Source organism: Sander vitreus, chromosome 9 (assembly GCF_031162955.1).
Source record: "Sander vitreus isolate 19-12246 chromosome 9, sanVit1, whole genome shotgun sequence".
Taxonomy (NCBI): domain Eukaryota; kingdom Metazoa; phylum Chordata; class Actinopteri; order Perciformes; family Percidae; genus Sander; species Sander vitreus.
The window spans coordinates 22,537,285-22,551,732 of record NC_135863.1 but is presented as its reverse complement, the minus strand read 5'-3'; the positions used below and the strand labels follow the sequence as shown (position 1 = coordinate 22,551,732).

At 40.2% G+C, this 14,448-nt stretch overlaps 1 protein-coding gene across 3 annotated transcripts in view; it reads right to left on the bottom strand.

Annotated features, from left to right (window-relative positions):
- Positions 1 to 14,448, bottom strand: part of pip5k1ca (phosphatidylinositol-4-phosphate 5-kinase, type I, gamma a) — a 51,877-nt gene that overhangs the window by 26,448 nt on the left and 10,981 nt on the right. For all 3 annotated transcript variants that reach the window (XM_078259318.1, XM_078259319.1, XM_078259320.1), the window contains exons 2-5: positions 2,738 to 2,769; positions 1,854 to 1,940; positions 1,194 to 1,324; positions 663 to 780 (exon numbers count right to left, since the gene is read on the bottom strand). In XM_078259318.1, coding sequence (XP_078115444.1) covers positions 663 to 780; positions 1,194 to 1,324; positions 1,854 to 1,940; positions 2,738 to 2,769 — 368 coding nt within the window. The remainder of the gene's footprint in view (positions 1 to 662; positions 781 to 1,193; positions 1,325 to 1,853; positions 1,941 to 2,737; positions 2,770 to 14,448) is intronic.

Here is a 14,448-nt window from a genome sequence, read left to right as displayed (position 1 = left end):
CTCTCTTGGGCTGTTTCATGGCTTCTCATTCTCATTGTTCCCCTCTCAGCTCTCTCCTGCAGTTCTCATCTTTATTTAATCCTTCTTAAAAATGTCTGTCAATAGAGAAGATTTATATACCAAAAGATGGCAGAAGTGGACATTTTACTTGGTTCACAGCTTGGACTCATTAGTGAATGAAGCAACATGAAATATATACATTTTATTTCTATTTTTGTGGCTATCATCACCTTTCCTCACAGGACCTGTTTCCCTTTTTTGTTTTGTTTGTTTGTTATTTTTTTAGTTTTTCCATATATTACTCACAAATTGAGGTGACTGTGTTCAGTTGTTATAATGTACTGAAAATTCAATAAAAACTAAATTAACAACTGTCAACACCTCTTTCTGTTAATTTACTCTGCGTGTTTCATTGTCTTTTCCTGGTCTGGCCTCCATTCCCTTTCTATCTACATCCCTCTCCATTGCTCTCTCTTGCATCCTGTTCTAGTCTATCCTCTGATTTGAGCTGATACAAAGTTACTACTGAGGTTAGTAGTTCAATATCCACCATAGCTTGCCAGCTCAATGCAACCTTTTCTTTCATTTTGTACCATATAGTCCTAACAATGTGGTAATAATTCACTTTAATTCATTTAGGGACACACACAGTCAGATCTTACCAGGTAGTCATCTGGCCTGATGCCAAACAGTTCTCTGAAGTAGCGGAAGGCCACGGGAGCGTACGTTTTAAAGCGGAAGTCCGGGAAATGGTGGGCTGGAGTGAGGTTACTGCCTTCACTAAAGTGCAAAAAAAAATATCAGAGCACAGAAGATAAGAAGAGAGTAATCAAACTCATATTTTTCTCACAGAAATATCCAACAGGCAGAGTTCAAAATTATTTTTTATGTCCACCGGCCAAATGGCTAGTGAATGTTCAAATATGACCAGCCACCCAATGGATTACTATTGTTTTTGTGGCTGGTGAGTGAAGCAAATCTACCAGCCACTTGCATATGTTACCAGCTTTTGGCTGGTAAATGGTGCTAATTTTGAACCCTGCCAACAGGTAGGTTAAAAACAACATATCAGCAACATGCATTAATATTGTATTATTCATATGTGTACTGGACAAATGAGCAACCAGTGCATATACAGTATGCTTTTTTATGTATGCAGTATGCTTTTTTCTGTGTCTGGTTGCAGAAGAGACCTGGGGAAAAAGATGCTCTCCACCACGTAGAAGTCCTGCATCAACACATCTCTCTCAGGCTTGGAGCTCAGGTTGCCCACTGTGTAACCGATGCCCAGCTGGATGGCACCTTTCAAGGCTGAGGATGTGGTCTGTGGAGAGCAAGGCAGAGAGAGAGATGTGTAGAGTGAAATAATTGCCCTTTCATGAACCCTCACAGTCAATGAACAGTCCTATTCATAGTTGGAGCAGATCATTTTAAAGAGAAAAAATACATATTTAACGCTTTTAAAATGCAAAATAAATTCAAGATTCAACATTCCTTTTATTGTCATTCAGCAAAACACAGAAATGTAAAGCATGAAGAAAATTACGAGTATGGCTCCGTATAATAACAGATAAAAACAGGGTAATAAATAGAGCTCTATGAACATATATCAAAAACAGAATAAATCATTTCCAGCAGAATATTTGTCCGTACGACTATGTGATGTATTACACTTGTAAATGAATAAATAGTATTGCAATTTGCATAGTAAAGCACAGTTTAGTGGTGTGTAGTTGAGTTTAGTAGTCTGATAGCAGCCAGGTAAAAGCCGTTTTTCACTCTGTGTTCTTGTTTTTTTTTTTGGTGCAAACCAGAGAACACATGATGGTACAGGCATGTGCTGTCTACAGTACCTTCTTGTAGGTAGTTTCCCCTGATGCATCCACCCCTCTGTGGCCAATCTTCTTTCCCTGACCAGGCTGGCCTGAGGATGAGGGCATCTGGCGAGAAGAAGAGAGCGAGAGACTTGTATAATGGGGACAGGAGGATTTGCACCTGTTCATCAACATTGATTATTCAAATATTAGAGACTAGAGAGTGACACAGTAATAATGCATGAGAGAGCGATTTTAAGCTTTAATGTTATGAACTGACTTTCACGGAGCAGACAAGGTGTTCATTTTGAAGCAAAATGCAAACTTTGGATCTTTAGTTAGTGGATCTTTACCTTCTTAATCAATCTAACTCAAACTGTGCATAGCATGAGGTCTGAAAACACACTTTGTAATCTAATCTGATTTAGAAACAAGTGCAGTGGATATTTCAGATATCAAAGCTGTACATCCGACGTAAATATTTCTGGTGTTGTTGTATGTAATGTTCATTAAGCTTTTTGGTTTACATTGGCATTTAAGCAGAAATTAAATGGCTTCAGCAGACTCAAATGGAACAAATTATGTTATACTTTGAATGTTTGCCTTAGTGTACAGTACAGTAGCTGTGTGTGCCAGATGGATGGGATATACTAAATTAGGATGATTAACTTAATGTGAGGCAAACTGTATTGCAAAGACAAAGAATACCAAAGCAATATTTAAACACCGTCAGTCTTCATGCACCAAGCGAGGAAAATTATGTACAGCAAATATGAATTGCCTGAGATCCTCAGATTGTGGGTTAGTGCTTTCACTAGCATCTAAAACCAAAGAACTACATGTTGTTGATGTGAAGGATCAAAAAGGAACTAAAAAGAGAAGCGTTGCAGAGTGGATGATCACAGGGACAGACGGTAGCTCACCTCTGTGATGAAGGCTTTCCTAGCAGCAGCATCTGAGAGAGAGGAAGAAAGTGGAGAGAGACAGGGATGACTGTTAGTCACTCTGAGATGGAGAGGCTCCATTACTCAGCATTATTAGTGCTCTGTGTGACAAAGATGAATACCAAAGGGTAGACACAGCGGTCCAACATTATGTAATAACAGTGTCAAACACAAGTAGGGCCTGTCAGCAAGAGGAACCGCAGGAAACAGTAACGTCAGCTACAGAGCACCAAGCCCTTTTTAAAGCCCTATGTACTGTGTGTGTGTGTGTGTGTGTGTGTGATTTAATGCATTTTTAGCCATGCTGTGATGGCAATGTCTGTCGTTGGGTCTGGCCACCACTTCGGGTGAAATGTGTGAAAAGTGTAAAGGGTTAAGCATACATGAACATGCATACATTTGGACTGTAAAAAGCTCAGACACCCTTTTACTGAAGTTGGTCTCAAGACTTTGATTGGACATGGAACAACAGCTCTGCAAAGTTTAAATCTGCTATGTTTGCTGGAGCGGGAGTAAACTACACGCTCTTACTCCTTTGCAGGCTTTAATTTTATCTTGGCTGAAGTGTGTTTCACCAAGGGTTAGACTAACAAAAGCACATTAGAAACAGGATGTAGCAGTAAAAGGATGGAGGACTGTTTTTCACCAGGAAGGCCTGAAATAGATGAATAATTATAGACGTATAACACTCAGCATAATAATGGCAACGAGGAGGGCAGGAGAGAGAGAACACAAAATGAGCAAATGAAAGAGTGGAACGAGACAGAAAAAGGGGAGGAGAGAGGGCTTTAGACAGTACAAGAGTGGGGCAAATGAATTCCCTCTCTGTTATCTTCATAACCAATATCACACTCAGCCACCCACATGGTGGAATTTATAGAGATATGTTTACAACAATCTTACTTTTGTGAATAAATAAATTAGGATACAAATAAAGATACCGGTGAAGAGACACAATATTTGGCCAGACACAAGTTTTATGTGTTTACGTTCTGTTGTTCTTTCACTTCTTCTTAACAGATCAAATATTATTGTTTATGACAGTAATTTTATATATATATATATATATATATATCCACATGGTATATATATATACCATATATATATATATATATATATATATATATATACCATATATATATATATATATATATATATATATCTCACTGCTGCACATGCATTAGACTTAAAAGCACATAACAGGCCTTTTGTTTTCACAGCAGACATTTTAACTTCTCATAGTAGGAAAAGCTCAGGTGTGTTTTATCCAAGTGTCCCAGTAAGCCACGGTAAAGCCAGTGAGCCGGCCGGTCCAACCAGGACCCTGAAACTGAAGCAGCTAAATGGAATTCAGTCATCATTCATTTGATTATTTTCACAACTTTTTGCTGTGCTTTTCCTACTGTGTCAAACATGTGTCCAGTGAAAGAGGGTTTTATCACTCAGTCAATTGGCTTTGATTGCTTCAAAAGGGGTGCTTTGCTGCTTCTGACTGCTGACTGTATAAGCAAGCGATTTTCTGAGTGACTGTGTGTGTGTGCATGGTAGAATAGTAATGAGTTCACATGGACTCTGTCAGTCAACTAACTAAAGTATGTGCATGCAATGAACTCCTGTACTCCACTGAGCCAGCATGCCATGACTGCAGGAGATGAAACACAACTTTCTGGCTGTAATCTCTGGACGCGCCAACCTTAAACCAGTATCAAAAGAAGCCTCCCTCACCAGCCGAGGCACTAACCTATATAACCCAGTGTCACTCAGAAGTGGAATAGCATCTCCACAGCTTGACTCTGCTGAATTGATAGACGGCCTCTCTGGTCTCTGTGTGCCTGTCTGCCTGCCTCTCGTGGACACCAATGTGACTGAGCCACAGAATAGCCAGTTTGCCACCCCTCCCCCAGCTCTCTGCCTCTATCTCTCTCCCTCTGTCACACATGCACACGTTTGCACCGGGACACGCAAGCCAAGCTTGCCAAAACTTGCCAATGTGAACCCGGCAACGCTCCCAAGCTGGAACATGCATGTAATAAAAATTGACAAAAACAAAAACCTACTGGTGAAAGAATGTTTGCAATAGAGATAATTAGAGGAGGAAGAAGAGAAGAGAAAGAAGAGGAGGCTCTCCTGCATTTTACCATCCCATACTTGTATTGTGTGCCTGTATGTCCAGGTGTGATGATGCACGTGATTGGCTGGCTAAGTGTGGTTCTTTCACATCTCTTCTGTCATTTCCAAATGCCTGTTTCCTATGTGTGCATGTATTTGTGTGTGTGTGTGTGTGTGTGTGTGTGTGTGTGTGTGTGTGTGTGTATGTCATATATCTTTCTGCAACCGCGTCTCTTCCTTTCCGCATGACTGCACTTGTTATTGCCCTAAAGCTGAGACTACAGGTTTTAAGGCACAGTGTGTGTGTGTGTGTGTGTGTGTGTGTGTGTGTGTGTGTGTGTGTGTGTGTGTGTGTGTGTGGTGAATGAGTGAGCATGTGCTCCATCTCTCCCTGCTCGCCTCTGAGTGAACCACCACTGTGACAGTTTAACCAGAAACACAGACCAATTTGAACCCACACAGTTCCATGGCTGCCTTTCTATTCAGTTAATCTCACTAAAACTACAAAACCACTATGCTTCCTATATATTGTTACACTACAATTATTAACTTCATTATAATGTTAACATTTCTCCAACTACTTCCATTTTTTGTATTGGAAATTACATTTTGCTGTCTTTGAAATAAAGAGCAGACAGCAGTACTTATTTGACCTTTATATAGGGGCAGGCGATATCGTATATATCCAACTATAATTTTATGTGCGATATGGCAGATGACCATATCGTTATATCGAGATATTCCTTGTGCAAGTCAGTCAGTCAGTCATGAATAAAAACAAACAAATAAATTAATAAAAACAAATACATACATGAATAAATAAAACTTGCCTGCTAACTATATTTCAGAAAAAAAGATTTTAACTGTGTGACTCATTAGTCAAACTTAATAATAAAGAATATGTTTCCAAAGACCATCTGACTTCAAAATGACAATACAACAACTCAAGAGTATCACTCAGACTAGTCTTGCATTGCCAGACCTTCCTCCACAGTGCTGCGGAGGGTCTGGCTAGTCCACACAGCATTTTGGGATGGGAGCCACCGTGCCGCTGCAAAATAGCCTCAGTAAGGAACTTGTTTTGGTGCAACATGTGTACATTCAAAAGTTCCTTTAGTCGATTTACCCTGCAGAGATCTGAGGAGCAGTTTACCATAGTCCTCATAAATCCGACCAGAGTTTAGAAAGCCAACACAAAGAAAGCGGAAGGTAACGACCATCCGGCCGAAAAGAGGGACATCCTGCGGAATTTCCAGCGGCATCGGAGTAATCCTGGAAGTGGAACGTCGTGGATATAGACTACACTCAGACAAAATGAGGACATTCTGATGTGGAATTTCAAAATTAAAGCCCTCTTAAATGTCATATATACGAGCTGTGTTATGTTATTTTAGAGAAAATGTGAAAATATTGGGATTGTATATTGTGGCACAGCCTAAAATTATCAAGATTATTTATTTATAAGTAATATCGCCCAGCCCTACCTCTATATTACCTTTGTGTATTCAGGTAATTTATTCTAATGGAGCTCAGCGCAAATACTTTCAGGAAGACTTCTAAAACATAATCACTTTCTCTCTCCTCTAAACGGATCAGCTGTAGAAGTGTTCACTTTTATCTTAACCAATCAGAATCGGCCATGAAAATCATGAGCCAATCACTGCATGACATCCCTGTTTTAAACCTGTCTCTATCTGCTGCTCAGTTGTCATTTCAGGATACGAGCACACCCCTCCTCCTCCCCTCGCTCTTCCGGTCTTCATCACACACGGCTCCTGGGTCCTCATCCGGCAGGCCACTACCGACGGCTCTTGGGTTTTGGTTTCCAGGCTCCTCGCGCCACCATCAGTGTCTAGACTCCATCGGGGGATTATCTTTCGGCTTTCTACCCCTTTAAAACATTTATATTTTTTAAATAACGATGGAGTCTAATCTCCAAAGACTGTACATTTCAAATTATGCATATGTACAATAAATCTTTGCATATCTGCAACGAAGTCTCTCCTGATTGAAATGTGCATTGTTGTTTTTAGTTGTCTGTATCTGTCTAGCTAATGCTAATGTCCTGTATAAGTGTTTCTGTCGTCATGTGCCGTAACTGTGTTCTATGTTGCTGCAGAACAGAAACCTGCTGGAAACCAGAACTGAGTCAGGCCCGTTTAAACTGTAACTTAATGTTACTTTTAAAACTTTTCCTGTATAATAAATGATATGAAATCTATTATCCCTGTCCTCAGAAGCACAAAGTGAAACACAGACACGAACACCATTAGTAGAAATTAAATTATGGGAGGACAGAGCTGACTCGTGAAAGAAGAGAGATGTGTAAACGCTTGAGTAACAGCCACACAGAACCATTTTAAATTTTAGCCAATTAATTTATGTTTGGACTGAAATATAATCACATTACGATTACAAGCAACCAATTGTGAGTGCAAGTGACAGAGCCTTGATGCCCTGCTGCTATTTCTATAGCGCTACGATGGGATAGAAAGCGGGGTGTTTAGAAAATACGGAGTGCCTCTTTGTACTATATTTATTTATGGCTTTCCTGTAAAAACTGTGTGAAAACCATCTTCAGAAATATGCCTCTACCTAGCAGCACAGGAGTCTGAAGTGATGTTATCAGTGTTAATAACATCCCCTCATTTAGCTTCAACAGGTATCCAAGTGATTTCATCCTGGACCATGTAAAGAGGCTTTCACAATGAGGACATGAGAAAAAAAAATAGGTCCTACTCCACCATCATGCTGCAAACAGCAGTCTGAAGAGTTCTTCAGGGGAAAAACAAATAGACCCTGACAATAAAAAGCTTCTACCTGAGACTGTTGCCTAGCCGGACTACTTTGTGTTGATTTAATGGCCCACTCTTACACCCTTAAGAGGGTGGTCCATTACCAGCTGGCGATAGCCATGGGAGCTGAAGCAAAAACACAGGCTATATGATCACATGTTCAACCCACGTTTGACCCACTCATGGGACGCCGCTGTCACAGCTTAGTCCCTGGTTGTTGCCAATTTACATAAGACCAATCATACACGTCACTGCTAAACCACATAATTATACCATATTCTGTATATTTGCTTAACAGAGCATCTGTTCATCAAAATTGTCACCGCAGTGTAAATACTTGAGAATAAAAATGGCCAGCCGATTTTTGTTTCAAATACTATACAGACAATGAAAATGGCAGGTGCAAAACAAAACAATATTGATGCCAATACCAATTACTCTGCCTATATGCTTTAAATCAAACAGCGTATCACTGAATACAGAGTTCCTTAAAAAAAGAGATACTCTGAAATACAAATGAATGTTCCATAATTTGTGTTACATAGTAAAGTATTACCGTATAAGTTATTATATCCACAGTAATATGTAACAATCTCAACTCAGTGTTCCCATGACTTGTTCATTGAAATTGTAATAAAACACTCAAATGTCTGATAATAAACTCGATGGCCATTGCCCATGTGGAGCAGTTTATGAAGTAATGAATGAAAGTCATTTAAAAAACACACAAGTACTGTTTGCTTGCTTTGCTTTATGATGTGGAGGATAGTGCAGGATCCTACGAAGCCTACTCTTAAAAAAAAAAACAGAGATCACAAGCCAACTCTGGGTTCTGCTTTCTTTTCTTACAGGGGATTTAAGTATTTATGGCACACTTTCATTAAAACCATTTGACTGTGACACTGAGCTGTTATAATAACCTGCATTACGTTCTGTGTCCTGGCCCTGGGCAATACACAGTACAGTAAAATATCTGCTCTGGCCTCATGTTTAAATTCCCACACACCCACACACACACCCACCCACCCACCCACCCACCCACACACACACACACACACACACACACACACACACACACACACACACACACACACACACACACACACACACACACACACACACACACACACACTTTTTCTCCCTCTTGTTTCCATGGTGCCCCAATTGAGGTCAACCAGCATTATTATGACTTATGCTGTTAAAGGGGGCATTAGCACAGCTGCACCGCAATACAGTATATGATACAACTCACAGATACACAATGTATATGGACTACAACTATTGACCCACTCATTAAGATAAACTTTTTGCTTTTAAACTACATCAACAAAAAAAACAGCAGATCGACATGATGGCTTAGTGCATCTCAGCAACAAAATTAAACTAAAACAAATAATGACTTGGGTGTGTCACCTAGGTTAATGTACACATCACACACTGTAGTCAGCATTGATGTGTCTTACTGACAGCGATGTCTGACCCTGATTGGAACAAATTCAACACTGGGACTCCCTGAGGATGAGCTAAGTAAGAGGCAGTCTTTGAGATGCTTGTTATCTTAGCAGAGGCTAAGTGATGGGGCCGCTATCGATCGGCCACAACAACAAAGCAGCGATTGCTTATCATGTCAAAGGGCATCTGACCTGACCTATAGAAAGCAGAAATAACTCATAACTCTGTCAATTGTGAAGAGCAGGGAAAATAACAAGGCAGCCTACTCAATAAAAAGTGGGGTAAAATACAGTCAGCTACTGGTCAGTGTTTGCCTGGTGAACAATGCTGTGGGGTGCATGAGGATGAGATGAGTGATACGTTTCCACTATATGGTATACTATATGGTGGCTCTGCTCAACTCGACTCACTTTTTTTGGTACCAGTACTTTTCTCTTTTCATTTTCCACTGGGGATAGTACCCTTTCAGTGTAGGCGGGATTCTCAGCTGATCGCCATAGAGACAAAGCGTGAAACTGCCATGACATCATCTTCAACGCGAAACTTGCTGAAGACTTTAATCGCCAACCAAACAGAGGAACGTCCACTCTTTGTCAGTTGTACAGCATAGTGTACATTTAGGCTGGACTAAAGCTTGGCGATATGAAGAAGATCAAATATCACAATATTTTTGACCAAATTCCTGGATATCGATATTGCGGCGATATTGTTGTCTTGACAATTTGTTATTCCACAAAAGATTTACACAATGAGATAATAATCATCAGTAATGTGGATATAATGACTGGGTTAAGGCAAACAACAGAACAGCGAGAACAGTCTGGTAAGTCTGACATCACTTTACTGTAATGCAGCCTTTAAAACCAGGAGAAGACACCACTTGTGTCATATCACGATATCCAAAATTTAAGACGGTTTCTAACCTCATATATCGATATTGATATAATATCATATAATAATCATATGATAATAATATCATATATCGATATTGATATAATATTGATATATTGCCCAGCCCTAGGCTGGACCCCAATATTCAACTATTCCATTCGGGAAGGTTTTTAATTGTGGGATTCTGACTTTTTTCCCACCCAATACTGTAGAATGACAGAATCCTTAAATACAAATCACTTTATTTCTAAACGAAAGACATGCGCTGCAGCGCAGTGTTTCCATTTCAGCTCAGTGTGAGACTCTTTACTGTCTTTCTCTCCGCTCATTAGATCTACGTGTTTCATCGAGGGCAGGGCTTTGCATACACACCTGGTGTAGAGCAGAGACGGTGCAGTGACGACTCGGAAGTCCGCTGACTTGTGGCTGTCCCTTAGCTGCTCTGTTTTAACAACGTGCATGTAGGCTGAAATTCCCCGTGGTGTTTTGTTAGGATTAGCCGCTAGCTAAAGGTCACTTGACACTGGCTAATTTATGAAGTGAAAACAATGCAGCCTATGCCGTCCATCTCAGCTGAGAATGGAGAAATATCTGGCTGAGCTGAGTTTTAAGTTATAACTGAGCAGTCTGATGTGTGTAGAGGTCTGTATGGTTACGCCACACGGACCAGGCATAAAGACGACCCCTCCCAGGTCCCTCTTCCAACTACTGCCCTCTGGAAAGAGAGTTCAAAGTCTCAGAGGCATCCCAAAACATCCCGCTTTTGTAACAGTACCCTGCCACTATTAGGCTCAGTAATGCTCAGGCACCTTACAGAGTAAACCTGTACTAAATGCACCGTATTCAAATGCACTTTATAGACTGCACAAGATACTTTATGGGAAGTTGCAATAGCACAAGGTCTTTACAGTTGGTACAGTGGTGGACCCAATTGCAGAGACAGCAGGCAGTGTAGTGTTCAAAGGTTTAACGGCAAAATCCAAAAACAAGGAGCAGGTAGGAACCCAAAAACAGCAATAGGCAAATACAGAACAGTGGTAAGCAATCCACTGACATAGCTAAACGAGAATAAACTAAACAGCAAATAATGATCTGACACGACAAGGGCAACACAAAGACTAAATACAGAGGGTAATGAGGAAACGAGCAACAGGTGACACTAGGCTGGGGAACAGGTGAAACACATAAGGGATGGGAGAACAATCAAAAAAAAGCGGGAAAACACAAGACAGGAAGTAAAACCAGACAAGACAAGAGAGAAAAGACAGACTTCAAAATAAAACCGGAACAGAACATACACAACCATGACAATTGAACTTATACTGTAGCAGCCTGGTGTTGTTTTCAGGCGGTTTAATGAAGGTAAACAGTGAACTGTTTGCTGTGGATTAGAACCGAAGCAGGCTGGCAAATTTTAAAAGCTGGTTTCAAGAGAATAAAGTTATTGCTATTGACGGTAGCTTGGCTATTTAAAAATCACGGGTATGTGCAGGTTGTCCCATGTAAGGCTAGTGACTATTCTCCCTGACCAATCAGTGGTCTACACTGTTTCTAATATTGGCACAGCTCGCTTGGAACCTCGACCAAGGTGGTCCGAAAAAAGTACCAGGTACTATCCACACCTTTTGCTAATGGAAAATCAACACAAAAAAAGCGAGTTAGGTAGAGTCGAGCCGAGCCGTACCATGCATTGGAAAAAAGGGCTTTAGAGGCCAGAGTCATTTGTTCTCTTTTGTGCTAAAATCTGCTGAAGTTCAGACGGACAGAGCCACCTGGAGCACCTCATTTTAGAATATGTTAATTTATGGTTAACCTCAGCCTAGTTCACTTTACACAGGAGAGTTATGCAACAGTGATGGCTGCTGTTAAGACCGAGGGAAGGCAAACTGATCCTAAATCAGTGTCATCAAGCCATTCCACCCTTGATCTCAGTCGCCAGCGGCTGTGTATTTTTCCATGAGCACACCAGTCAGCCAGTGTGGTCTTCATCCTCTGTCTCTGGCCCAGAATGGAAAAGTGGAGGCAGTAAAGAGGCCTAACTGAGTACATTTGGATGCACAGTTGCAGATGCACACTTATGAGTCTTATCAATAAGGATATGTTTACTTGACACACACACACACACACACACACACACACACACACACACACACACACTAATAATCTAAAGAAATGCTGCCTAAATATCAGCCTGTGTGAGCAGAAACAAAGATAAAGTAATGTATGTTTATTTGGCCTCTATCACTAGTTCATTTTCAGGTCAGTGGCCATTTCTGTACTGCCCAACATTTGAAAATGAACCCTCCTTTAATGTATTTATCTTATAAGGAGTAATGGAGAAGTATTATGTGACACTTTCAGTTCAGCATTTAATCTTTATATTGTTTAACATTTTGGGATTCGCTTTCTCGACATGAGTTAGAAGAGGATACCACTTTAATGTCTGTAAAGTAAATATGAAGCAAGAACCATTAGATGATTAGCTTAGCTTAGCATAAAGACTGGAAGCAGGGATAACAGCTAGCCTGGCTCTGTATAAAGTAACAAAATCCACCTACCAGAACCTCTAAAGCTCACTAATTTAAACTGTATATCTTGTTTAATAAAACCTTTGTTTTATATGTACAAAAAATGTGTCACCAGGCAATGAGCAGAGACATGAGTAAGTCACTCAAAAGGAGTTACAGCACCAAACGCCACGTAATACCACAACTTCTAGTTCTTACAATTCTGTTTGCATACAAATAAAACAAATGCAAAATAATGAGATATCCACTTTTTTCATCTAACTCTCTGCAAGAAAGCCAATAAGCATATTTTCGAAATATTCTTCTAAAATCCGATTTTGTTGGCACACCAGAGCAGATGGCAGACAGTGATCAAAACCATGGATGACGTATTACTGTAACATGCCACAATATCCTGGTTTCTTTCAGAGAAATCCAGCCCAACCCAACCAGCAATAGATGGTTACTATTACTTACTTATTCGTTACTGCGAATACAGATGTTAGAAAGTAATATATGAAGTCAAAGCTAACTCTGACAGCTGTAGGGCAGCTAACATAATCTTTAGCTGTCTCCATGAAGCTCCCAGCTAAGCTCCTATAACTCGCAACGCAGTTAGGAAACAAGAATGAGCTAACTAATGATAACATAAGCATTTTGACCTGGGGAATGTCGATTTTAAAGTCATGTTAAAACTAGTGCTGTCAAACGATTAAAATATTTAATCGCGATTAATCGCATTAATGTCATAGTTAACTCGCAATTAATCACACATTTTTCTCTATTCTAAATGTCCCTTGATTTCTTTTTGTCCCATTATTTTTTCTCATTTTAATGCTCTTATCAACATGATACAACGATACTTTTAAAACGGTGCCTGAACCGAAAGATTCGATATATATATATATATATTTAAAAAACGAGCACACCTTGTTCAATTGTATTTGTCTGTTCTGTATGTTCAAAAATATAAAACAATAAAAAGTTGATCTAAATAAAAAAAGGAGCACAAAACGGCGAAAACAACCACTGGATGGGAAAAGGGTATTTTACAATAACTTTGAATGCACCACGAGGCTGGCGAGGCGAGGCTGAGTCTGTGTTTTTCAGACAACGGCAGCTACAGTCTGGTGTTAGAATCCTCTCCAGTGAAATACAGTCACACGTTACACCGTTCAGCTGTCAGCATTTTAACCGTGTCTACTCCAGCTGCTAGCTAACAGTAGGTTAACGTTAGCTGCTGCTAAGTGTAGTGTTGACTAGCGTCCCATGCGGCGATGTTTCAGTTCCATCTAACGTCCGTTTTCGGAGCATCAGAAAGAAGCGCAGGCATTTAAGTGGCACCTAAATAAGGCACCGAAATCCGCGTTGCTATTCGGTCCGGTAGATAACAGTCATTAACGCACCGGTGCCGTATTAGCACGCACGCACGCACGCACGCACGCACGCACGCACACACACACACACACACACACACACACACACACACACACACACACACACACTAGGGCTGTCGAATATACAGTATATAATTATATGTTTTTTTATCGTCATCGCAATATTAACTAGCACTATACACATATTGCAAAAGGCTGTGGCATATCGGAAAGACACACAAGAGATTTTTCAGTAGAAAACTGCATGTTAAAATGTGTTTTCCTTTCATTTGTTTTAAATTCAACAAGTTATTGTTGTATTTTAGCAGAATACTGAAAGCAACAGAAAGGCAGAACTGAGTACACTTTGAGTACACTGTTTACGTATCGCAAGTAATATCGTTATCGCGATATTCAACAACCTTATTGCATATCGCATATTTTCCTCATATCGTGCAGTCCTAACACACACACACACACACACACACACACACACACACACACACGGTAATGCCTGCCGCTTACAGACTACAGTAGGAAATATGGTTGAACTCATCTCT